The sequence below is a fragment of the Nesoenas mayeri genome, assembly GCF_963082525.1.
Source record: "Nesoenas mayeri genome assembly, chromosome: 5".
In the NCBI taxonomy this organism is placed as follows: domain Eukaryota; kingdom Metazoa; phylum Chordata; class Aves; order Columbiformes; family Columbidae; genus Nesoenas; species Nesoenas mayeri.
Genome location: NC_137548.1, coordinates 29,614,130 through 29,640,838, shown reverse-complemented (window position 1 = coordinate 29,640,838; position 26,709 = coordinate 29,614,130). Strand labels below are relative to the sequence as shown.

The window sequence follows — 26,709 nt, the reverse complement described above, 5'->3', positions numbered from 1 at the left end:
ATGAAAGAATTGAGTAGACAAGACCGAGGTAACAAGGACACAGACCAAGCTATAGCAAGCAGCCTATCAAAACACATCAGGGGAGATTTCAGAGTGCAAACTTCAGGAAAGCAATTCAGTGGTACTGTCTCAACTTCAGCTTCTATTAATAGATGTGCCTTACTTTTTCTTCCCTGTATAGCCCGTGTTCAGTCCTGGTCCTACTTTAAGTGTCCCATCCCTGCACACTCTGGATGAAGCAAATGGGCTTTCTTATTTAGTATTTACTACCTGAGAGCCTAAAAATTCAGTGAATTTTTTCTTTCAATATATTTGTTAGCTAGAAAGCATTGCTATTTTATAGATAGAAAACAGAAAGACAAAAATGGTCTGACTCAGGAAATCTGGGAACAAATAAGTACATCAGCATTCATTTTTTTTAACCTATAAACATTGATTGCTTGAGCATACTTTACAATAGCTAATACGTGTAATATTTTTGTCATTATTTTGCAGTAAGAAACATATGCATTACCCCATTTTCATTAATAAAGCCTTCCAAATTATACATCTTCATTGGATCAATATTGACAATTGTTTTGAGCATGCTTCAGATGAATATGGACATAAAACACACACATTATCACAAAGCAGCCTCAGTCTCAGGTGTCCTTCTGTTCAATGGGATGAGCAATGTCAGTACAGATGAGTACAAGTCTTTCTTATACAACATCTCCCAAACCATTTAAGTACATTAATGCTTAGATATGAAAAAAAAATTCAAAAAGAAAAAAAAAAAGACAAGAGTTGCAAGCCAGTACTGTATCCAGGATAGAATTTATTTTTTCAAAACTCAATCAGATGAGTGTAAGGTCCATTTGTATCCAGTTTTAACACCTGCCTGTTCCCGTATGTGCCATGCTTGACAAGAACACCTGCTTCCATGCATTTGGCATGGGCTGCCAGTTCTTTTTCACACAGAGTCACAAACTGAGAATAAAGTTCCAGCCCCTTTTCTTTTTCAATGTTTGCATGGTACTGCATCTTTCTTCCCTTTGGTTTGCCACCTAGGGTAGCTTGTGGTATGATTAGCACATCGCCTGGTAAATCAATAACAGAAACGTAGTCGCCACTTTCATTTTCACTTAGTTTAACATTCAACAGCGTGTTGACTGCAAAGACAAATAAAAGTTACTGTTACTAACATACATTAAACAGGACCAATATAACATCATAAACCAAGACTTAACAAATATTGCAATGTGTGACAAAATATTTAAGTAAAAGAAGCTGATTATTAATGCAACAAAACACAGACAATCTGTAAATACTATTAATCAACTAAGATGACTGAGTATTGTGAAGAATGTGAAGGACATTTACATTAATGTAATATCCCTAAAGAGTTATTTCTGGGGAAAGTGGTTGCCTGTCTGAAATCCTGAAGTTTACTCTAGTTGGACACCCTCTATGGAACTCAGGATCTAATTTGTGACCCTAACTTAATTGCCTGATACTCAAATAGGCAACATCTGCACAACACTACACATTGTAGGAGATCAAACCACCTTCAATGCACTTGGGAGAAGTTTCTGCCCTGACTGTCTTTTCAGTCTGGTTGCTCAGCAGTCTGGTCTCAAGTGAAGTGACGGGTGGGCAGGAAGGTCAGAGGTGCAAACCGTAACATATAAACTTGCAAATAAAATTGATACTTTTGCTAGCATAATATTTTCCAATGTTTCTATAAGAAATCAAATCATTCCCTCAAAATTTAATCCAACTCTGTTTAAAGCTGTGAGGATAGTAGTCATGTCTCCAAACCCATACAAGTTTAATGTTGTTTGAAGCAAAAAGAGCTGAGTTGTGATTCAGAAGCCAAAGAAATACCCATTTAAACAGTTTCAAAATATGTTTAAGAAAAAATATCCTATAAGACAGACACTTAAGAAGGATGGTGCTGGATGAATCTCCTAATAGGAAACAGTATTTCTTCTTCCAGCTTGTTTCATCTGCCACACAGATGAAAAGGACATTATTCACAGTCATAGAATCATAGAATAGCTTGGGTTGGAAGCGACCTTCAAAGGTCATCTACTCCAACCCCCTGCAATGAGCAGGGACATCTTCAATTAGATCTGGTTGCTCAGAGCTCCATCCAGCCTGGCCTTGAATGTCTCCAGGGATGGGGCATCTACCACCTCTCTGGGCAACCTATGCCAGTAACACTCTCATGAAACTCTCATAAGTGCAGAATCAATTCTCATATCATAGCTTTAACTACACCCAAAGATTTCAACCTAGTTTAGCACCACAGAAAGACTGTTCCCTCCAAGACCAAGAGAGACACCCCCCGGAGCTGCTCTCAGCATTGTTAATAGCACCTGTGCTTGTGCACTGCCAGGTCTTTCTGCTGTTCCCAGCAGGCAGCCTGAAATACACTATTGTTACACAGCTCTCTGCAAAACCACTAATATCAGCCAGCCACAGAAAAGGAGCACTTTTATCTGGAATATGTGACATCATGGAATTTCCCAGGTGATCCAGTGCTACTGATGGAGGAAAGAAGGGAGAAGAAATTAAATAAAAGTAAAAAAAGAAAACAAGGACAACAAAACCTCAAGCAAAACCAACAGTGAGTGAAGACAGAAATCACTGCCATTTGACCTTATCCACAGCATCTTATCTGTTTTGATGTAAATGTTAAAGTGCATGTGGAGAAGAGGGAAAGAACTGCAGATACTGCTGTTAATCACTTCTGAACCAGAAAACTGCACTTGAAATGCTTACAATGTATATAGTATCTCTTAAAGGAGATGGGAAGGACATTGTTCAGCTATCCACCCAACTCCCTCTGCTGGCTGTAATTTTAAATAGCCTACACATACAGTGAGATCAGTGTTGAAATAATTCTCAGATCAAGTTACAAATTATTTAAAGGCAATTTTCTCTAAATTCAGGTCTGTCCTCGACTGAACCTGTTGCCTGATACATGTAATATATCAAACAGCAGGTGCAGTGCTTTCTCTCTTTGCCAGAATCTTTTCATCGTGGGAACTGGTTTTCTAACAGGTTGGTCACGAGCAGACAGACAGAGTGAGAGGTATGGAGAACTGTCAAAAGAAACAAGACTGACCAAGCTGTTCTTTCAGCCAGGTAATTGATTTGGAATGATGCTGTGTGATGGCTTGTTGATGACTTCTCCAAAGGCTTGCTGCCTTTTCTGCCTCTACTGCTCTTCTTCTTTTCAAACAATACAATAATTTATAAGAATTATATCATACCAATTTTTGGAACAAGATCCTCATCAGCATCTTTGAAGAAGCAGATGTAGATAACCAGCCCTCTCTGGATCTATGAAAGATTACAGAAAACTATGTCAATGTTTCTCATTGTCCACCATGTACACTTATCATTAAAACTTGTATCAAAAATTACAGAACTACATAACAAAAAAAGCTTCCGAGAGTACTTTTAGTTATTTAGTATGGCTTCAGACATCAAGTTTAGACACCACACTGTAGAAGCTTGTGAGACACAGGGCTTCTACGTACAATTAAGCCAATTTATTAGCTCCATGTGAAAACAAAGTTGGTTGGAATGTACAGTGTACAGCATTAACACAGACAAGGTGACAAGATTAATTAGTGTGCTTAAATCCAGCATAGCAAATAATTAAAGCTTTTTCCCTATCAAAAATACAGATAAAGTAATTTTCAGTGTGAATTATGAGTTTATTTCCAATTATGAAACATAATAAATACCACAGGACTCATCAGTAAACTGAATTATATTTTGATGTTGAAAGTAATCTGGCACAGGATAGTTCTGAATAAACAGAGTCTGTTAAATAAAAATTTAAATATGATGACCAACAATGAAGAAGTTGTTCAGAATATTATGAAGTTGCTCAAAATATTATTTATCGGTTTGGGTGAAATCTTTTTGGATGAAATGGGTGAAAGGATATGCCACTTCAGCATTCAGAGAGACTACTTGTAAGAACTATCTGAGGGAATAATTAGAAGCAAAAAGCACAAGGAAATTCTTGTGTAGCTTTTCTGCTCTCTTGGTTAGTTCACAAGGAATGCGTGTCCAACAGTCTGTGCCTTAGTAAGACAAACTGATTGATATGCTCTGCAACCAACAGCAATTATGTCTCATGCACAAGTATACCTGAATGGTTTCACTTCTTCAGGAAATAAAAAGAAAGGTATACAATATCCAAATGCATACAATATCTAAAAAACCCTCACTATTGCTTTGTCAAGAGTAAGTATCTTTATATATTTGTTAGAAGAAAAGTAAATGTCACCTTACGAAACACCACCTAAGAGATGCTAACTAGATTGGGGCAGGAAGGAGTCATTAATATTGATGTTATCAAACAAAAAGAATAAGAAATGTTTCTTAAAAATACCTTTTAAAAGTTTTTTCTCTCTTGTCTTTATTTTTCCTTTTTCCTTTTCTTTAAAAGACAAGGTTTTTGGTGAAGAAAACTTAGCTGTACACATGAGATTTTATCCCTTTGTTATTACAGAGATGAAACAAAACGCTCAAGGCAATGACTGGGAAGAGCTATGCCTTCTCAACTATTTTCCTAGTGACTAAGTCCTGGAAAAAGAATGCTCTTTGTAGCCAAGACGTCACATGCTGAGAAGTTTCAAAAGCTTCCAATGGGTTCTTTCAAAACTCATTTTGACCAATGCAGAATATTATACAAGTTCCCAAATGACTGCCTTATTTCATAAACACTGTAAGAAATTAGATGGCCCGATCCTCAAATAACACTTCAAATCACCCGTTCAAATAAGAGAGAGAAACACAGGCTGCCAAAGTTTCGAGATCTTTACATGTTTAGCTAAATATTTGTTCCAGAAACAGACTAACATCAGGATATTAATAGAGAATAACAATGCACACATACCTACTAATAAAAATGTTTGTGATAAAATAGGCCAAGAACATTTACATTGTACGTATCTAACCACTGCATTAGAAAGAAGTGACTCTGTGATAAAGCACACATCACAGAAAATCATTCAAGTTCTAAGACTTGTGACAGCGTGTTTTGCACAGTCTCACATATGGGAGTAACGATATTTTGCAAGCAGCTCATTTAAAAAGATGAAAAGGTAAATAAAGTGACATCTGCAAGTCCTAAGGCCAGACAATGGAAGATTAAGGAAAAACATTCATTATTTTTCCAGCCTCTCTCATGATTTGATGCCTATTTTTGAATATACTTTTTATCACAAGATGAGACATACATATTGAAGGAAATTAGAGGGAAAGGAGGTTAAATGAAAAAAAGTTAATTCAGAGACAAGTTAAAGGTGCTAGAGGATGATTCTATTTATATTGCAGGCTTATGATAGTCTAGAACTTTTAGAGTTGAGAACAATTCAACTGTTTTGTAAATTGAAACCTACAGTTTCTACTGTGACTGAAACCTGTAGCTGACCACTATTTTCAACATGTGTTCAACCACGTTTCAACCTCTTGTTATGTCTTAAATTCATTAGCTTTTTAATTTTCCTAATTGAACACGAGACATAAAATTGAATGCAATTTCAGGGGCTAACCTAATGATAATGTATGTCGGTCCTCTGATCTTATATCCATGTTTCAGATGTCCCAAGACTGGTGCTTGTTGCCAATGTGAGGAACAGGAATGTGTAAACCTTCTGAACCAAAGCAAAACATTGCATTGCTGAAGGTCCTCTGTAACCTATGCTAGTCTAGTTGACTGCCTTTCAGAGCTATATTTAATGCAGGAAAGCAAACTAACACAAATAAGGTTACAAATTCAACATGCTGACGTGTGAACAGCCACCGCAAGGAACTTACGTAGTGACAGGCAGGAGTCGGGCAGGGAAACTGCTCTGTGCGCATTTGCTGTTATCAGTAAAATGCCTACATAAACATACCAGCAAAGCAAGTTACTTTGCAACACTGACATTCATTATACAACTGTCCTATGTAATCAGCAGACCAGGCAACCTCCATGAAGAGTTGAAGCAGCCAGCCCCCAAGGCCATACAGGCAGCCTGAGCAATGCTGCTCTCTACTTTTTTTTCCTTTTTTCTTTTTTTTTTCAGGAAAATGTAATACAACTGGTTATGAAAATGGAGGCACTTTGTAATCCTCAGGAAGCCAGCTTGTGAAACTAACTTATACAAGTTATTCTTTGACATTTCCATTTCAAGTTCAGATTTGCTACTCCGTGAGAAGATTTCTTTATACTTCATACATTCAGAGATTACATCACCTACCACAGCTCACAGAACAAGCCTGTGCCTGGTAACTTTGCAGCTCTTTTTGCTATCTTAACCAGAACACAAATCAAGGGAACTAAGATAAGGGGGAGACAGTTTTCATTGTATAAATTGAAGGCACTTACACTTTTTAGCTGAATATTAATTTTATGTTTCTTTTCACACATAGTTGTGAAACACACCAAATCTGACCTTATTTCTTCCCTGCATTTAAAAGGATAAAGCCTTTTTTTCCTCCTAAGTATTTTACTGTATACATAAACTTTTATGTATGCTATCTAACCAACATTTCTCCGTAAACAAGACATCCCATCCACAGGAATCCTCAATAGGCCAGAAAAACTCAATTGTGAAAACACAATGAAGAACAGTGATTCCAGATAAAGAACATCCACACAGAAGTTCCTAAAATACCTACAGGGGTCTCTTAGAGCTCAGAAGCTATTCCAAGCCACGTACATAACGTGTTATTTATAGTACATCAAAAATTTCTCAAGGTGAGGACCTACTTTTAAGTTGTTATAGATCATCAGGAACACACTGGTTTCTGTAAATAATAGTTTATGAGGTCTGTATTTTTTATTTTCTTATTGACATGCATATATAGGAGTAACATTACCAGAAAACGTCAGCAGCAAAGATTCCTCCCAATGACCTCTGAAGTAGCCATAATAAATAAACTACGAACGCCCCATAGTTTTTTGCTGCACAGTGACTAGTTCTTGTTACAACAGATTTCTCCTAAAAAGACCCATATATCTGGGAAAGATTCCTGAGTACCCATGACAAATATTATTAAGGTTCGCATCTGAAAATAATCTGCTGCCGAGACTGCCCAAATCTCTTGCAGATTCCTTTAGTGCAACCCATTACTTTCCCAGTGATTTTGGTTAAGCCATTTAAAACTTCAAATAAGATATATAAACAGCATAACCTCATTGTAATAGAGTTAGTCATGATATTTCTAAACCATAACATATGCCTCTTTTTGGACAGTTTAAAAGACAGCCAGTAAAATGACATGTCTGCTTTTATTTACTAGATCTACAATTACTTCTGAGATTAGCAAGCTAGAAATAGGATGTTTTTCCTAAAGTTAATTTATTCTGTGCCGAGCAACTTTCACTTTAATTAACCTTACACTGAGAGGCTAATAATGCAATACGCACAGATGTACTTCAGCCAAACACAGTATCTGTGAGATGACATGGATTTCCTCTGAGCAAAACATTCTGTTTTCCCAGATCACGCTGCAGAAACTAGTTCTTATGGTTCCATCTGCCTCTTCCAACCAAGGAGATAAATGTTTTAAGGACAATGTCCAACAGGGAAAAGACCTATAGGTTTGTCTAGATTTGTTGAATGAACTCATAAGCCCTTTAAACATACTGGAATTTTTACTTTGAAAAAGTTATGCAAGTGACTATATTTAGTCCATTCTGTTTTAGTAGTCATTAAGAAGGACAAAAGACAACTGAAAAGAGCTAAATACTTGTCACCTACACAGATGAGTCATTCTGGTGTAGGTAACCCATAAACAGTGAAAGCCAGAGCAGGAGGGGACATCTCAAAGGGCAGCCCTGCGCGCTATGGATAGCATGTAATCCAAAGAGTCTGCAGACCTACCGACCTCTCCAGCCACAGGACTGTGGGAGGAAAAAGGGGAAATCACAAAGTTTCCCTCAAGCTATGTGGTAGTCTACCTCCTAAATTTCATTGTTGATTAGTGGTCTAATAACAAACAAACAAAAAAATCAGAACTACAGCTGCCATAGTCCACTGCTCTACCGCTAAGTGTAGACTATCACACAAGTAATGAAGTACACAGCTGAACCCACCAGCCACATTTGTAGCACCTCTGTGAAAGTGTATTTAAGAAAGGGTATAAAGTCCCAAAGAGGGAGCAGCAACTTCAGAGGAAAAAAGAGTGCTTTGTGGTGGAGCAGTCACACTCCTGAAGGGACCAGTCAGTGGAGGATGCATGCTGGAGCACAGGGCAGCAGCAAGAAACCATCACACACTGCCCACAGGTTCCCATGTTGCTCATTCCCTAGCTCAGGGGTCTGAAGTGATAACAAGGGGGAAGGAGAGGGCTCCGGAACAGAGAACAGACATCGGGTAGGAGGAGTGTCTGAAGTGAAGCTTAGCCTGGGAAAGGCAGGCAGGTGTTTTCCCCAAATGTCTAACTACTTGTCTTTTTTCCTAATACCCAAATATTTATCTTAATTGTCAACAAACTAATTTCCCCAAGTCAAGTCTGTTTTGCCCCGATGGTCACTGGTGATTTCTCCGGCTTTGATCCAATGATTTCCTTGCTCCTGTTTCTGCCCCGGCCGGCCGAACGGCTGGAGGGGCTGCGGGCAGCGCCCTCCCCATGCCCGGGGCCGCTTCCAACGCAGGCAGCTCCATGGGGAGCGAACCCGAGCACGGACAGACGGCAGCTTTGCAAGGAAAGCACAGACACAACGTCGAACTGGGATCTCCTGAACCTCCCCGGGCGTCACTGCCGGGATCAGTGACCACGCGTGGGGAAGGCCGGCACTTTCCCTCCTGTTATCCCCAGAGAACCCTCCTCAGAAGCGGACGCACCACAACCCATGGCGGGACCCCCTCACCCCGCTCCCTGTCCCCGCCGCGGCTTGCGCGCAGGAGCGTTTTCCCGCCGCCCGGCCCGGAGCGGCCCAGCGCCGCTGCCCCTCGCCCCGCGGAGGAAGAACGGGCGATCCGGCGGGGGGGCGGCCCGCGGTAGACGGTACCTCCACCCACTCGGCCTCGGAGCCGCGCTCGGGCGGCTTCACCTGCAGCCGGGCGGACGCGCACTGCTGCAGCAGGGCCCGAGCCAGCGCCGGCCGCGCCGCCGCCATGGCGGGCACACTCGGTTCGCGGGCGGGCCGGCCCCGGCTTGGGTAACGCCTTTCCGCCGCCGCAGGCTGCTGGCGGCCGTGTCCCATCGGGCGAGAGGACCCGGCCCCGGGAGCCCGCGGGTCGCAGGCTGCGATGGCAGGTGGGGCGGGGATAGGAGAGGGGCCGCCGGCCCGGCCGCCCTGCAGGGGAGTCACGGGCACGACGACCGGGGCCGTGGGGTCTGCGGGATGGCGGTGGCTTTGCTTTGCAGGTATCTAGAAGCGACCTGTTTGGCATACAAGCAATAGAGAAAATCACCCGGTACTGTATAAAATACTGCATACCTTTTGCAGAAGGTAAAATAGGGCTTGCGATGTGTCAGGGACTTCTAAGGAGTGAGGCAGTGAGGATACAAGCTTTAGAAGGGGATAAACCAAGTATTTTTACGGTCCAACTTACTACAGCTACCAAGGAGTCATGTTTTTGAAATTTTTTTTATATGAAAGATGAAAAATCTGCATATCTCGTGGGGAAATGTTGCATGCTTAGGTTAAGAATAGTATTTTTGTAGTTTCTGCATGGAAATGAAAGGCAATTATCTGAATATTGTTTGTCACTTCTTTAAAAGTAAGTGATGTTTCTGTTTCAGGTGACTGAGGCGAACCTATCAAATGGGAGCATTTCTCTTCAGTTCTGCTGTGGAGCAGAGGAAACAGACAGGAATGCAGTTAAAAGGGATCTGGGTAGCTAGGGAGCAAAATCATGATCTGAAAAAAAAAGAAGTGCATAGTTCTGAAATGAGCTTCCATGCCTAGTGGGGAAAGTTGAAGTACTGTAACTGTTTCTTTCAGGCTTTTGGCTACATACCCTGATGTTCATCATTCAGCTCCTACATTTGAAGAGTTGTGCCTTCCTCCCATCAGTGAATTCTGACAGATACCAATTTTCAATAATATTGGCAGCAAAGTCAGGATAGAGTGAATTTGGTCTCCCTTGGAATTAATTTTGAGGCTGAAGATCTTGTTTTTACAACTTTTTTTTTTCTTAAGAAGATGCAATATGTAAAACGTGAGTAGGAAGCCAAATTTTATTGCCTGGCCTCAGTCACAGAGTAGGATTACTGAAGTTATCTGTTGCACAGTAAGGGGCAATATGCACTCATTAATAGCCTGTGTTACACATAGGGATACATTCGGCTTCTGTCCTTTTAAAGTAACATTCTCTTGCATGCATGTTCAGTGAGGTAGCTCTTCACAAAGCAAACCTTTATGAAAGAAGAAGAAATCACACTAGGTGGTTAGTGCATAAACTAGCTCATTTTTGCTAGCTGTAGGGTATTGTTAAGTATGAGCTGTTTTTGTTTAAATACAGCTAATTTTATTTAAAATACCTTCTGTTTTTTACTCTAAAGCTGTATCCCCATACTTATTAGGAAGTGTTTAATGAGGTAGAAATACATTTAAAGTGAGCAGGTTTCCATATAGATATTTGTATTATAAATGGAAAATGGATTATACTACAGTGTGGGCAAATTATGTAAGCAGATTATAAAGGGATATTAATATACAATGATACTGATTGTTGTGCTGCCATTAGTTATGCCAGGATTTGATGGAGAGCATTTACTTACATGCAGGTTTCAACACAAATGCCTTTGAAACAGTGTGTAGAGAAATTAGTATGACATCATTGTTTATTTTTGGATGCTTGGTGTAATTATGTCATGTTTTCCTTGGGAAGCCAAATTCATTTTGTTGTAATGCATCTTGCATTTCTTCAGTCTTATTGGGCCATAGTTAGGTTAAGGGCCTTTGCATGCCAAAGAACAATAGTAAGTTTTGTGGTTAAATTTTAGATGAGAGTTTGGATTTGATTGTGGGTTTTGTATAGGAAAGAACCTCCTGACCTCTAAAGAATATTTACATACATAAAATAGATTGATGATTTTATCAGTTATTATATGAAGACATTTTGCTGCGTATTCTGGATTTGACACCTGTCCCAGAATATACCTTGTGTCTTCTCTGCTGCTTGTCCCTGAAGCAGAGAGTAAGTATTTTGAGGCTGGTATCCAGAAGACATTTCTGGTTATTTTCACCTCAGTTCTCTTTCAGAGGGGCAGATGACAGTATGAACAATTTCTCACAAATTTCAGTGGACATGCATTTTTCTATACCCTTTCTGTGAATGGTCGTGCATATTTCATATATGTTTAATGGAATGAATCCTTTTGTGAAGAGGAGGGGTGGGTGCTGGCGGCTCTGCCTCTGTGGGTACTTGGTTTTGTCCTGTTTGATTATCAGAGGATTAAATGCTAGAGATCTTTTAGTACCAAAATGATCTCAAATGGTCTTGAATTCTTCCCTAGGGATGATTATTTTTGTTAGTAATAAGTTTGGTGTTGCATACCATTTTGCAAGGGCAGTAGCTGACTGGAACTCTGAAGGGACAAAATGCATCTTAGATTTTATGCCTTTGTCTGTGGTGTCTGAAACCATCATCAAAAGTCTTTCAAGCAGCTATCACATCAACAGAGTGCCCCTAGGTAACATAATCTGTTTTGAAGAGAAACTATACAAAGCTGCAGTGGCACTTAGATAGCAAAGATACAAAATAGGTTGCTGGTAAGGATTATATCTTGGTAGAACTACCTTTTGTGGGACAGGCATAGCTGAAAGGTTGCAGAGTGTCAAGGAAAGAATTAGATTCAAACATTTTACTTTCTGCATTGTCCAGTGTGGAACTCTCTCTTCCCACACATACAGAGATTAAAAAAGCCAAGTAGCAGCGCACATAAAAGGAAAGAAAGAGCACTTAGTTAAATCACTTAGAAACATTTAGTAAATAATCACAGGTGGATGCCACCACTGCTGTGAAGGGTGAGCCAGAACTGATGTGCTCCGCTGTGCTAGCTAGTAGAGGTTGCTCTTAGAAGACTCTTTCATCATCAGAGATGCCTTGGAAAGTGGAATTTGTAGCAATGAATTGCAAATTTCCATCATGAGATAAAGAAAATGCTACAAAATACTTGGTAAACTGGGATTAGTGTTTAAATAAAGTACATTTTTAAATTTGGTCATGCTGAAACAACAGTTCAGTCCTCAAAGAAAGGAAAAAGATAGGCAATATGTTTAGCTTAAGATGTTTAAACTGCCACAAGACAGCTCAGAATTTTTGGTTTTGAAGTAATGTTTACAATCTTGCCTCCTGAATTGAATCAAGTCCTTTGCTTTCTGTTGGACTATGACCCTTCTTTCCTCCCTTTTGCTCCTACTTAGGCTACTCATGCTATCTGTAATGAGCTATCTGGCTCTTCGGTGATTCTTTTTTCTATTTTGTACCCTGTTTCTCGGTCTAGTTCAAGATCCAATTAAGCTTTCTTCTTTCTACATCTCCAGAATTGCTAACTGAAATGCTGATTAGCTGTGAGAGAGGAGATGTCGCTGAACAGTGATGTGGGTATAGAGATGATTAGATGGTGTTATTAGAATATTTTTATTGTTTAAGTAGCAGACACATTATGATGGCTATATTTACTTCTGAAATCTTTCTTATGTAAAGTTGTGTCCAGATATTAAGGTGAGGAGTATGACTGCCTCCCAGCCATCCTCCACCTTCCTCCAGAGGTATTAAAATAGGGAGGTGGAAAGAAGGCATGAAGAATTTTACCAATCAAGCAGCAGAAATGAGATGGAATAGCAGTCATGTCATTCAAAGACCACAAATATTGCACAATGCCTGTGTAAAGCTACGAGAAATAGTTCTTACAGAGAAGATGTGGGGTGAAGACCGTCATCAGTTTTGTCTTCCAAACAGATCCCAGATCTGTTTAGCCTTCAAAAGAAGCATTGCAGACTTCTGGGGGAAGATGATTTAAAGGAAGAGATCGCACTGTGATTTTTATCTTTCTGGTTTGCACCATAGCTCTCAGAAAAGTCGTGATTTCTTCAGCCCCAGTTTTGTAGCTTGACAGTGGGTGCACCTCTTTAGCTCTTCCAGCAGAGCCAATTTACTGTCCCCACCAATGTCAGAATTGTTGCCAGAGAAGGTTGTTATTCCTGTTGTGGAAGAGCAATCCTGTGATTTGAGTAGTTGATTTTATGCATGTTTAAAGTACACAGCAAATATTAAATACACTATATAAAGTAGATTAGTGTTTTGTTTAGTCCTTCGTACAATTACAAAACAGATACTGAAATGTGCTAAATTAGCGTAATCAAAAGTTAATTAAATTTCTGAACAAAATAACAGACTCTGTGTGAAGGCTGTGTCAGGTACGATTACAGCTTTTTTAAGTGAGAAGCAGAAATCTGGTTCTATTGGAAAAAAAAGTAGCCAGATAAAGGCATGCAATCTGCTTGCTTACTATGATTGCCTAAAGGAAGTAAGAACACTATTAATCCCAGTTTCTTTTTCTAGAGCTGTGAGGCATGTTCATTTGCCTGCGACATTTAAGTACTGTATTTTTTTTCCTGATTGAGTGTCTCCACCAAACCTTTGTCTGCATGACTGACAGATGTTGAAGTTTAAAGGACTTCTGTGCCCTGCTCCAATGAAACCAACAGGGCAGTGGGAGCACATAACTTACATATGGTACATACCTAGAGTATGTAACACCTCATACTGGCTAGGAACAATACAGGGTTTTTTGTTTGTTTTTCATATACCTGAGCTAATCTAATAAGCTACAGTCCTGAACCTTTCTTGTGTGGAGCCAATCTTGTGTTTGACCACAACACTCTCAATTCTGGAATTCAGAGGGAGTGTGTACAGAGCCACATAACTGACTCCAGAAGGAGTCTCTTGAAGGTCAGCAGTTTTTTGCTCTGATTTAGGAATGGTGGTGCCAGATCCAGGCTGATCCCCATAGGTATATTGAAATGCCTTTCTACTTGGCTTCCCCAGGCTCGTGAGTTTGGCGTTCAGGTTCTAGACAGCAGGACCATGTGGATATAACTTGGATATAGGACAGTAACTGAAGCAGTGGTGAGGGAAAAAGCACCCACCTAGTTAGTAGAAGCCAAAATGCATAGTCAGAGGGCCTGGAGCAAATAGGGTGTAGTTAGAGTGCTGAATGTGAATCTGCAGCTGTCCAGGCTGTTTGCCCTCCCTAAGCGAGCTCTGTGTTCATGCTCAGGCCAGCTTTGATCAGTGAAGCTCAGCTTCAGCTTCTTATGCCACACATGGAGCTGCTGACACATCTGTGCTGCACACATCAGTGCGAAGCCTGACGCTGGTCTAGGAGCGTGCAAGGTGGCGGTTCTGCTTTGTCACCTGCTGAGCTGCAGGTGACTGTTGCAAACCTGGCTCCTCCTCACGTGGGAAGTAGTGAGAGCTGGTCCTGTTGCAGGCACCGTGGAGCACAGGTCCTATGTTCTTCATGTCCTACTTTCAGGGTTGGTTTGGTGCAGACCTGGGGTCACCACACCAATGCTTGTGCTGTGCTCTGCAACCTCTGTATTACTGCTCTCTCTGATGCTGGATTGTGCCCTGTACCTCTGTCAAGTAAAGGAATTAAAATCTGTTCTCTTCACCAGGTATTGCTACACGACTGCTCTTTTCACCTCATAAATGCTTTTGCAATAGCAATTAGTACTACAGAAGTGTGGTTTTGTTGGTTAATGCCATTTCTTTCATTTTCAGTGAGTAATTTTGACGGTAGAGTGAGGACATTGCTATAGACAGAAGTGCATCAATACCTTCTAAGAGCTGGAACTTGAGCTCTCTGTGTTTTCGGTAGATGTCATATGTAAAATTCTTAGAGTATTGGCATAAAGCTTCATTATTTAAAAAAGTACATAGATTGAGATGTGACTCTTTCTGCTCCTTTCACAAACAGTATGAAAGATGGTTTATTGTTCTCTGTGTACCTGGAGGACTTCTTGCTTCCAGTTACTGTTAAGTGCAGGCATAATCAGGCTGCATTTCATTTCTTATTTTTTTGCATTTGTGTAGATGACTTTAAAAATAAAAATCTTACCACAGCTTCAGGCCAAAAGCTTTCTCCTTGAGCCACAGCTCCTATCCTTTTTTTGTTTTTCCCCGCAGGCATACTGATCCTTAGCTACTCAGGAAAGCTTGCACACAAATGATAGGTCATTAGGAAATTCTCTGAATAGTAAACCTCTGAAGTCATCCCAAGTGCTGTTTGCCATGCATCGTGATAAAACTGGGTGAGTTTGAGGAGGCACTAATTACATGCTTGGTCTGTCAGTTATCGCCTGCTGGAGCTCTTGTTCCCGGCACACAGCAACCTCTTTTACAGCATCCTTCAACAAGATTGCTGGAGCTCAATGAGCCAAGCAGGGTTGACAGATTTGGGCATTTTATTCCCTTCGATGTAAGATCATAGTGTTAAAACTCAAATGGGTATCTTGCTTTGGCATAACACAGCATCCTATACAAATACAGTAATGTTGATCTACGGGCTTTTCTTAAGATTGTATTTTGGGAACTTATTCCCTTAGAACAATAGCGACTGTAGGACTCCCATTTACCAACAGCCTTTAGTTTTAGATGGTTTGTTTCTGTTAATACAATAGGGTATATATAATCCTTTCATGATTTTAACCAACTTAAATAGCAGTTGATCTTGTTTCCCCTCAGGTCTTGTGGGGAAAAAAGCAGATGTTTAATACAGTTAAATAATAGAAGACTGTAAATTCTAATGAATATTCATGGAGTCAAATAAGATAATGGACCATGTATCAAGAAATGATGTGATTTCCTGCTATGACTTCCAGTGTGGATTAACATGTTTCAAACAGCTTCCAGTGTCAAGAATGGCTCTTTAATATTTAATTTTCACACTTTTTTAAACCTCAGATTTTTTTAATGCATGTTTCTGAAGTCATTTGGGGTGATACTAATTCTTTATCATTTGATACCTCAGAAGTACTGCAATGATGACAAGGAGATTTTTCACGTAATCTTTGATTTTATTTTATTTATTTTTTTTTTTAAAGCTGCCAAACAGTCAGAGTTTCTTTCTTTTACTAGAGATGCTAAATAGCTGCTACAGAGTGGAAGTAAAATACTTTATCTTCAATATTTGATGTTCTAACAGAATACAAAAATATTGGGTATAACTTTTCCTGAAAGAGTTTTTTATTTCACAGATAATTCTTGGAACTGCTGGAGCCTTAGATTTTTATGAATAACTTGGTAAAACAATTACTCTGTAACTTGGGATATGTTAATATCACTTACAGCTATTTAATCTTTCCCTAGATCATCTGGTGCCCATAGGAAAAAAAAAGAATTGCATCTTTGTAGTGACAGTCTGAATGAAGGTCATGCCCAAATTGAAAAAAACTTCATTTTGGTGCTCACAAAAAAATTCCAGCACAAATATGAGGTGTTTTAGCTCGCGTTACAGAAAACATGGATTTAACTAATGCACTCTTGAGCTTAGAGAATGGCTCAGCTCACCTTCAGGTGAACCTCTATGCTACATCTGTACTAGGAAGTTAATAAATTGCAGGAAATATTCTTAGACACTGCAACTCATCTTTACTTTTCACAGTTCCTGACATACTTTTGGCCAGGGCTAACACACTAAAAAAAAATTTTGGTCCTAGTTCAGCGGTTAAGATGGGCCAGGACCCATTCTCAAGACACAGATTGCATGACACAACCCTGCATTGCAAACCCTCTTTCTCTAATGACGTCTTTCTCCAATGAAGTTCTAAGTGTGAGCTACTAAGCCAAGTTCTGAATTCAACTATCAATAGTCCTTCTGTTTTCTGTAATACTGTAATATTTCATCGTTTTATTAAATTGGTATTTTAGGAGGTACAATGCAGTCCTTTAGTGGCAATAATTATAAGAAATTGCACTTATTTCTGTGATAGAGTTGGTTTTTAGACCTTAGTTTCAAGATCCATTGGCCAAGAGCTTTCATGAAGAATTCTCTAGAAAACTATTAATACCTTCCTCAACCAATTACAATGAGAAACCTAGTTACTTTGCTGTAGGGAGCCATGAACTCAGAGCCTCTTCTCTTCATGCCCGGGGAGCTGGGATGGAAAAGCAAAGGTAAATTCTCTGAATCGAGAGGAAGTTGCTCAGCTTCAAAGGTGCTCTGCCATAGGCTGTGCTTTCCTTGGTCTAGACTTCCTCTACAGGAGAAAATAGGCAAGTTGTAAACATGCCTATTTTTGCTCTCTGTGCTAGGAGCATCAGTTGGCTCTGTTCTGCCTAAAGGAGCCTGCTGTTTGATATTAGAGGTTGTTAGCCTAATCAAAAATCCGAGGTACTGTCCCTTTTTTAGGGGGGTAGGGAGGATGTGTGTGTGTGTGTGTGTGTGTGTGTGTATAGATCAGTAATAGTAACGCTTCAGCATAGGACATTAGAACTCTGGGAACTCCAGAGTATATTCCTGGACCTACCTCTGTCTCAATGTAAAACTCTGCAGAAGAGTTACTTTCCTTCACAGCTGAGGATTGACCAGAGAATTGTGTTCCAGTAATCAGCTGCTCTGGCTCCACAGTGCTGGAGTGCCTCCCAGTTTTACGTGATTGTGCTTCAAACAGGGTGTGCAGACACAAGAAGTGTTCTTGGGTCGCATTTATTTTCAGCTGAGATTTGTCCTTGCATACTGAAACGCTCTGGAGCAGGTTGCTGCTGGCATAATTGGGTAAGTGGTCCATATACACCCCAAGTGCATTGGTGCCCTTCTGAAATACCTTGTGCTGCTGGTGTTCTGGGAATTATGAGATAAATATTGAATGGCCATGGAGCAGAACTGAACTGTTTTGGTACATGAACCAGATTTTAAAAGTAATTACCAAACACTAAAACCACGAGAAGTTGATGTAATGTCTCAATCAGCCTCATTGGTTAAATAAGATTAATTTGCTTTATAGAACTCATTTAGGTTCAAGGTTCTGATGTTAACAAAAATGCTTCCTGTAAAGCATAAGCTCATTACTCAGAAAAATGAAGAGTAGAATGAAAATTATTTCAGAAACTGAAACTATGACTGAATGCCATTATGACTCAGGCCAGTGGTGTCAAGTGGTTTATGGAAGCTTTTAGGACAGTGGCGATCTTTTTTATTCTGTATTTGTACAATATCTAATACAATAGGCTTTTCCTGCCTGTGGGACTTTTATCATTGCAATTTATCTTCATTACTGGGGGGAAAAAAAAAAAAAAAGAAGAAAAAAGAAAGAAAGAAAATGACAGTCTTCCTTCAATGTTTGTAAAATATATGGCAAATATTAGGAATACTTTTTTAAAAAAAGAAAATCTTTGTTTTCCCTTTTCAAGTATGGAAATAGTGTTAATTGGAATAATTTCCATTCATGCAAGGAATATCTATATATGAGGTACCTAAGAAAAAATTATATGGCTTTATTACCAAAGAGCATATTCAACAAAATATATCTCTTCATTTTCTGTGCCACTTTCTTGGGGCTGGAAAAATTGCTGTAATATCAGCTGCATCTTCACTGTGATGTGACTGCTATTATAGTAAGCAATATTAACCTGAAGAACTTGATGACTGACTTGAGAAGAAACTAGTGATAATTTAAATAAGATTTTAATATTTTCTTGACTGTGAAGGACTGCACTGATTAAAATGTCCATGCGAAAGCAATATACAAACTAAACTGGGCTCAATTCTGCCAGATCTTCCTCATTTAGCAAAACAGAACTAAAGGAGACAACTTAATTTCTTTCTCAGTTTAAGGTTTGGCAAAGTATTCACGTAGGATTAAGCTACTTCTGTGGTCTTATTTTTATTGAAAATATTAATACACATGATAAAAATGAATACATTAATACTGTTTCTTAAGTGTTTTCATTGTGCTTGTTAACATGTTATCATTTCAATTATTGCCATATGTAATGAAAAAATTTTGCTTCTTAAGGCGATATTCCATATGAGAACACAGGTAAACCTCACTTGTTTTGTATGGATATTTGAAATCAGAATCTCTTAAAATCTCTTGGGCCAAATTTGCTTTGCAATAAGTGGGCATAACTGCCGTGATATCAGTGATGTCAGACTTGGTAACTAAGCCTAGCAGAAAAAAGACTTAAGAAGAGAAATTCTAATGAATGACAGAGAGGCAATACCGCGACCCTCTCCTCTTACACGCCTGCAGTTGTTTTCTCCTCTCATGCTTTTGAAATTCCCTACTTACGTGTTTTTGAGGTGTGCCATACTGACATAGCTGGAGCCTGTTACCCCCAGGTACGACTCTGAGCCCACATGCACGAGCTCTGCCAAGCCCACGCTGGTCTGCACGGTGCCAGATTGCATCTCTCGGCATTAAGTAAAGCACCCTGGAAGCTGCTTTAACCTACATGAGGAGCATAGCAAAGATAAGGCAAAGAAATCACACTGGTAGGCGTTTTGGCTTGGTTTATATTGCAGCCTGATCTATTTTGTCAGCCCCACAGGAGAATGACAGTCTAGCAAGAGCCAGGAGAGCAGCTCTGGCTTGGTCTCAGAGGTGGCAGCCACCAGGGTGCCCGGCTGAGCAGAGACACAAGCCCAGCCCACCCCAGGCTGGGAACCAGGGCCCAGCAGCGCAGCTCCCTGCACCAGCAGCTGCTGGGAAGGAAGAGCAGGGGAACTCACACAGGATTACCACTGCTTTTCAGGCTAGGCTTAGCGTTAAAAAAGCTTGGCAACGACTGTGCCGGTTTAAGATAGCATGGAATAAAAGGAACGTGATGACCCCAGGTGTCCTCCCTGCTCTTCAGCAGTCTGAGGCTTGGATAGAAGCAGAGTCTGTAACTTTTAAATGGAAATCATAACGAAAGTTCTCCTGGCTTTTCCAGAGGTGCCACAGCTTCCATAACTCCTTTTTAGGGCATTATATCTTATTTTAGTATATAACAACACATGGCAGATTATATCGTAATTTAATGTATTCCTCTGTATTTATTAATCAAACAACATCAACCTCATTGTCTATCACATGAGCTTTGGTAAGTGGCCTAAAATTAACGACCTTTGACTTCTTTGCTTCATGAACCAAGTAATTATCACTATGTGGACAAAAAAAAAAAAGATAAAAAGCAACTTTTTAACCTTCTTTATCTTAAACATGCCAGGGCAGCCCAGCCAGGAACAGAAACACCATTGGTGACCCCATGCCACGCACACTCACCCTGGTACGCTGTGATGCACCTCTGCTGCCAAAGATGATGGGCCCAGCCACGAAGCTAAAACAACCCCTTAGTTCTGAAAAGCATTTCTTCAATGTAATTTCTAGTTTAAATTGTGACCAAAATGAATGGCTCATATGATTAAGCAGTGTGTCCTTAATTTACTATATTGCTAATATCATAAATAAGAATGGAAACGCAGGGCCCCATCAGCCTTGAAAGCTTACAGTCTTGATAATTTACTTTTTTTGAAGCTGTTTACTTCCTATTGCACTCAAATCAACCTAATTATCTACCAAGTCATTTTTCAAATGTTAATTAATTTTAAAAATTTGGAGTCATCTGGCAACAAATCTCTCCTTGCTGCACCTGGATACCCTTAATTGATTTTGGGTGGAGAAAGAATACAGTTAAACACAAGACAATCTAATTTCAGACAAAAATCAATTGTATTTTTATCATGTTAGCATTCAAGCTGAATAGCAATTTAAAGTCTTTGAAACGTTTTCCTACACTTACTTAAAGAAAACGTTATCAATTTACATTAAAATTAAATACTGTGTTTTTAATTTTTTTGAGCTATTGGTAATATAATATTTTTATTTGTTTGTGCAATAATTACTAAAAGTCCAGAGTGGAATTTTCTGAAAGATGCAGAGATTGCCTGTAGTTTCCATAAAGGCACAAGTCTGGCAGTAAAATCTTTGGTAATTTTTGGTTGCATTTTCCTAGACTCTTATTTTAGCACTGTATGTGGACAGCAATGACATGTCAGGCAAACAACTTAGACTAATACTTTGAAATGTTAAAATTTAAATAGCCAAAAGCAATTATGAGAAGTATATAATCCATAAAACTGTCTTTACAGTTAGTAGAGATCATGGAACACTACTCAAACTGTAATAAATGTATTCCACTACTAACATTATTTTGAAAATGTCTGCTTTCTTGCTGAGAACTTTTGAGCCCTTTCTAATGGCCAAATTCTACTTTTCATATTCACAGTCAATACAACATACTGTCATATTAGCTGTCCTACAGCTCTAAAAGAAATTATTGAAAATATTAAGAATTGTTCCTTCTTAGATGACAGTATGGAAAACTCCTTCAGCTTACTTTTCTAAAAATGGATTTTGTGCTAGATCAGCTTTACAAAAACACAAACCCACAAAAACATGTTTAAGGGTTGTTCCAGTTGGTGTTAGAGCTATTCTTAGAACCAGAGAGTGTATGATGGGACTTATTTGCCATTTTCTTTGTGTAGACTTTGAAGTGATGGATATCTAAACTGTATGCCTACCAGTGATCCTGCATTACCAATTTAATTTCTGTGAGCTGCACAGTATTTTGTACTTTAACACTGCCTCCAACTGTTCCAAGTTAGGAAAACCAATTATGCAAATTTCTTGCAAGGCAAAAAGTAACATGGTTTCCTGAGTCAGTGAAAAAAGGGCCCTGGAGGTAGATATATATCATAGTTTCAATATGAAGTGGCTCATTGGTTTTCACTATTTTGCATTTTGGCGCAGCAGTATGGTGAATTATTGGGAAACCATTTCACCTCTTCAGGTGTTTGTGCTATCTGTGCAAAATACCCTCATGTGGGTACAACGAAAATGAGAAGCTGAGTAAAAATCAGTTCAAGAATAGCAAAAAAAGAAGTTATTTTTATAATAGTAATTTTTGTGTAGTAGCTGAGCACTGGAATAAGCCTTTGAAAACTGTGTTTTTTAGCAAAATGCTTGATTAGCACCTTTAATAATACAAGTAAAAAAACCCCAAAAACCCAACATCTAAAGTGGTGGTTTAAATTCCACTCAAAGAGAGGAAATGTTTATTATAATCAGGCTTTAAACTGATGCAAAATCCTCTGATTCATTACCTATCACAACAGCTACCAACAAAGGACACTATGTATACTGTATTTTATCTTTGAAAACTAATGGTCTGAAACTGCCAAGATCTGAATTACTTCTGTAATACCACTCAGATGAATAAGGACTATTCATGAAATTGTCACAAGCAAATAATGTCAAACTGATTTAATTTTCTTCCACAACATAGATACAAACCTTGTAGGTGGGGGAAGCAGCTGATGTGTGTCTTAAAGCTTGAAACAAATCTCACTTGACTTAAGGAACAGAAACATGTTTTTGATGAAGGCTCTACGGAGTAGGTGTAAACTTGTTGGAAAACTAAAACTGTAACCAGAGCAATTATTAGTGCTTCAATGTTAGCAGTATTAAAACAACAAACCAAAGCATAAAAACCCCAAACAAACCACCAAAAAGCCCCAGTCAACCAGGTGGCATCTGTCGTGGCTACAGGTCTCTTTATTCTTTTAATTAAGGACCCAAATGATGAAATGGAACATATTTATTATATTTGCAGAGGACACAAACCAAGCTCCTGGGCAACCATGTTGTGTGCCAAGATGCCAACGGCACTGACGAGTTGAAGGAGCACCGCAAACGAGATTCAGCAGGGCAAGCACAACGCTATAAGGAACAACCCCGAACCGACTTGTAGTGCCTATGGTACCCCAGTATTTTCTCCTTGGCCCGGTTTCCGCACACGCCGGGCAGGGAGCGGCTTGTCCGCGCTGCTCCCGGGAAGGCCTCGCTCTGCCTCACGGAGGCTGGGAGCAGCAGCAGCTCTCAGCGAAACATCCTCCACCTTCAGCAAGCTCTCCTTGACCCCGGCGCCCGCTGGGCCGCTCCAGGCCCGCCGCCGGGACGCTGGGCCTCCAGGGCTGGGCAGGGACCGCCACACCGGCCGAGGAGGCGTGGCCCGGCGCAGCGCAGGGGGCGGGCCGCGGCGCGGCGAGACGGCGCCATCTCAGCGCGCCCGGGGCGGGGGCAGCGGCGGGCATGGGGGCTCCTGCCTGGCGCTGTTTGCTGCGCGCCGCCCGGCTCCCTGCCGGCGGGACGGCTCTAGCGGCGCCGCGGCGCGTTCCGGGCTGCGGGCCTCCCGCCTGCAACGCGCTGTTTGCCGGCTCCGCGGTGAGTGAAGTGTGAGCGCTTCGCCCTGCGCCGGGTCGGCGCCGGAACGGGACGGGGGCGGGACGGCCGAGCCCGCCGACCGCGGAGGGTCGGGCTGTCTGTGTGCCTGCGGGAGACTGCGGGGGGTGGGAGGTGCTGGGGTGCCCTGTCTCCTGGCTCGGCCGGTTCAGCCCCCGCTCCGCGCTGCGTGGATGCGGTCGCTGCAGGGCGGGCTGGGGCAGCGGGTGTGGGGCTACCGGGTAGCGGGCGGGACGCTGCCTGTCGAGGTGCAGGCTTGTCTCTGGCCCTTCGTCCTGCGGAGAAGAGCCGTCGTGTGCCTTTTGCTGTGACATAACAGCACCGCGGGATTTGCTCCGGCGAACCGGCGCTGGTACAGGTGCCTCTGCCAGGACTGAGGGGAGGGACGGGCCCCGGGAGCTGCCGGTGCTGCCGCGGCACCGGGCTGCGCTTCCTGCTCTGTGTGTTGCGCTGAAACACCTGGAACCTGAAAAGATCACTGAGTCTGGCCTGTTTTTTAAACTTCCCACCCCCGTGGTATTTTGGTTTATTTTAACACAAGCCCTCATTCTCTTTTAAGGATTAAGATCGATCATATTTAACTGTCTAAACAAGATGTGCGCGGGGGTTACTTTGCCGTAGGCCCTGTTCCTGCCAGCCCGCCCGTGCAGCTCCCTTCGGGACTGCCTGCCTGATAAATGCTTTGTTTTGGAACAGCGGTGAAAATTTCTCAGCGTGCAGGTGGGCTTTTCCCTGTCAGCTTTCCTTGTGAAAGCTGCAGGTTGGTGCATGTGTACTTGTTTTCTTTCTGTTCTAGTCCTCAAGCTCCAGGGATGAGGCTCTAAAGGACAAACGCGCCCAGATCCTGTCCCGCGGGCTGCCGAAACAGAAGCCCATAGAAGGAGTTAAGCAGGTGGTGGTCTTGGCTTCTGGAAAAGGGGGAGTTGGAAAATCAACAACAGCAGGTAATTTTTTTTTTTTTAATTGTTTACTTTATAGATTTTGTAATACTTTGCAGGGAGTATTTGAGCAGTTGTGTCATTACTTTGTAATTGAGTCCCACTAACAACCCTTCACTTCTGTCAAGTCCTGTTGCCACCAATAAGAATCTATGTGGGTACTTGTGTCTTGGCTTTAAATGGGGTGCCCGTCTAGCAGACAGCTTTGAAGTAATATCTTTGTAATAGTTTGGTGCTGTCCTGGGATGGTCTGCTTTCTTAACAAACAATGTAGTCTGAGGTGGAGCAATCTGTTCCTCCTTCTCTAGCAGCATAGAGGTGCCTGCACAGTAGTCTTCTGTGCGATGTCCGTATAGTTGTGTGCTCTGTAGAGGATACTAGTATTTAGAAGGTTTCAAAATCAGATCTCTGTCCAGTTTTCTCAACTACTTGTATACTTTCATAAGCAAAAGATGAAACAGCAATTGTATGCTTTCATAAGCGAAGGATGAAACAGCAATTATAAACCACGCAAATTGATCAGAGCCTTGTGAAACATCTTCAACTTTTCTCTTGGCCCCACCATTAGGTTTTGAATTAATTTTTCTCTAACTGTGCAGTTCCTAGGTGGTAGAACAAGATGGGTTGATGGGTTACCAGAACTGCATAAATTTGCTTGGACTTAAACAAAGATGACACTGAAGGTAAATGTCTTTGCAAAGATCTCTGTAAAGTGTTAGAAATTGGTTTAAAAATCGATTTCTTAGCATCTAGATTATGAAAAGAGTCATCCTTTAGTTGAATGCTGTCTGTTCTTCACCTCCATTTGCTATGAATAACACATTGATGTAGCTCTTAATTTCTCATTTTGTGGTTTGTATTTCAGCTATGCTTGAAAAGGACTGACTGTCTAATAAATACTAGAACAGACAAACATGGTATCCGTAGTGAGAGTAACTATACTAAAAAAAAAATTGAAAGTATTTTTTCTGTACATATGATACACATATATACTATCCTATACATAGGATACACATTCCTGTGCAAAGACATGCGAAACAATCAATGTTTGCATTTCTTAATGATAGACCTTTTGGTTGATGGTTATAGTTCACAGGCTGGTTGTTTCAAGTTGCTGAAAATACCAAATATCTGTTTGTAAACTGAAAGATTTACAAACTGAACAAAATTTGAGGAGGATAATCTGAATTTACTGTTCATGTTTGCCGACAAATGTGCTAATTTAATTTCTGTTAACTGGTATCTGTATGTAATTTGTACATAAAGTATGACACATAAATAACACTTAATGAGCTAGGAGTTCAGACCCATGCATTGAAAAATAAGAAGCTGGGGTTCAACAAGCATTGAATAAGAGAACTGAAATGTAAATGAACCATTCAGATGTTGCTGTACTGGGCAGCCTTTTGTTAATAAATATAATCATTTATAATATTGAGAAGAAAAAGGATTCCAGGTTCTTGTTTATTAAAATGAGATAAATTTCATGGCTCTGATGAACAATTGAAGATCAGATAACTCACGAACAAAAGTATTGCATGGCATCATTGCTGAATTATGTATGTAGAATTATGTTCTTCATAACAGAGGTTTGTGGGGAGCGTGTTTGGTGACAACTCTGTTGACTCATTTTGAGGGCAGGAGTTGAAAAGGAAGGAGGGTGATAAGAACCGCTAATTCCTAAAGCACCACAGAAAACATCAACAGTCTTATTGTCTGCATCTCTCTGAAGGACTGTCAAGGCTCTTCATGTTCCTTCATATGTGTTTCAATTGCTCTAGATCTCCATTTCAGGAGGAGTGGATACACATTCTGGTCAAGTTTGTCAGGAGTGTTCCTTTACCTATCTTTTTGAATAACTCTTTGTTTTTGTTGTATATACATTTCCTGTTATATTATCTGTTGCTTCTAGCATTTTCTGGTCTTGTGAAATCAATATAGTCAATGATTAGAAGAAGAAATTCTGTTGTAGAAAAGTATTTTTGAATGCATGTTTAAATATTACGATTGTTTTTTGTTATTGTTCACAGAATCACAGAATGTTAGGGATTGGAAGGGACCTCAAAAGATCATCTAGTCCAGTCCCCCTGCCGGAGCAGGAACACCTAGATGAGGTTACACAGGAAGCTGTCCAGGCAGGTTTTGAATGCCTCCAGAGTAGGAGACTTGACAACCTCCCTGGGCAGCCTGTTCAATTGTTCTGTCACCCTCACTGAGAAGAAATTTCTTCTCAAATTTAAGTGGAACCTCTTGTGTTCCAGTTTGTACCCGTTACCCCTGGTCCTATCATTGGTTGTCACCGAGAAGAGCCTGGCTCCATCCTCGTGACACTCACCCTTTATATATCTGTAAACATTAATGAGGTCACCCCTCAGTTTCCTCTTCTCCAAGCTAAAGAGACCCAGCTCCCTCAGCCTTTCCTCATAAGGGAGATGCTCCACTCCCTTAATCATCTTCATTGCCCTACGCTGGACTCTCCCCAGCAGTTCCCTGTCCTTCTTGAACTGCGAGGCCCAGAAGTGGACG

At 40.6% G+C, this 26,709-nt stretch overlaps 2 protein-coding genes across 5 annotated transcripts in view; one reads left to right on the top strand and one right to left on the bottom strand.

Annotated features, from left to right (window-relative positions):
• Window positions 1-508: 508 nt before the first annotated feature.
• DTD2 (D-aminoacyl-tRNA deacylase 2) lies at window positions 509-9,118 on the bottom strand (the record flags this gene model as incomplete). Its single annotated transcript, XM_080345199.1, has 3 exons — window positions 509-1,151; window positions 3,261-3,330; window positions 9,011-9,118. 3 exons carry the CDS (start codon window positions 9,116-9,118, stop codon window positions 826-828), a joined length of 504 nt encoding a protein of 167 aa, XP_080201325.1. The 3' UTR covers window positions 509-825.
• A 13,956-nt stretch (window positions 9,119-23,074) lies between these two features.
• The window catches only part of NUBPL (NUBP iron-sulfur cluster assembly factor, mitochondrial), a 108,831-nt gene continuing 105,196 nt past the window's right edge, over window positions 23,075-26,709 (top strand). For all 4 annotated transcript variants that reach the window (XR_013922235.1, XM_080346167.1, XM_080346168.1 and 1 more), the window contains exons 1-2: window positions 23,075-23,227; window positions 24,042-24,189. Coding sequence is in view for 3 of the 4 variants with exons in the window: in XM_080346167.1 (XP_080202293.1) it covers window positions 23,096-23,227; window positions 24,042-24,189 (280 nt within the window). In the remaining variant the exon portion in view is untranslated. The remainder of the gene's footprint in view (window positions 23,228-24,041; window positions 24,190-26,709) is intronic.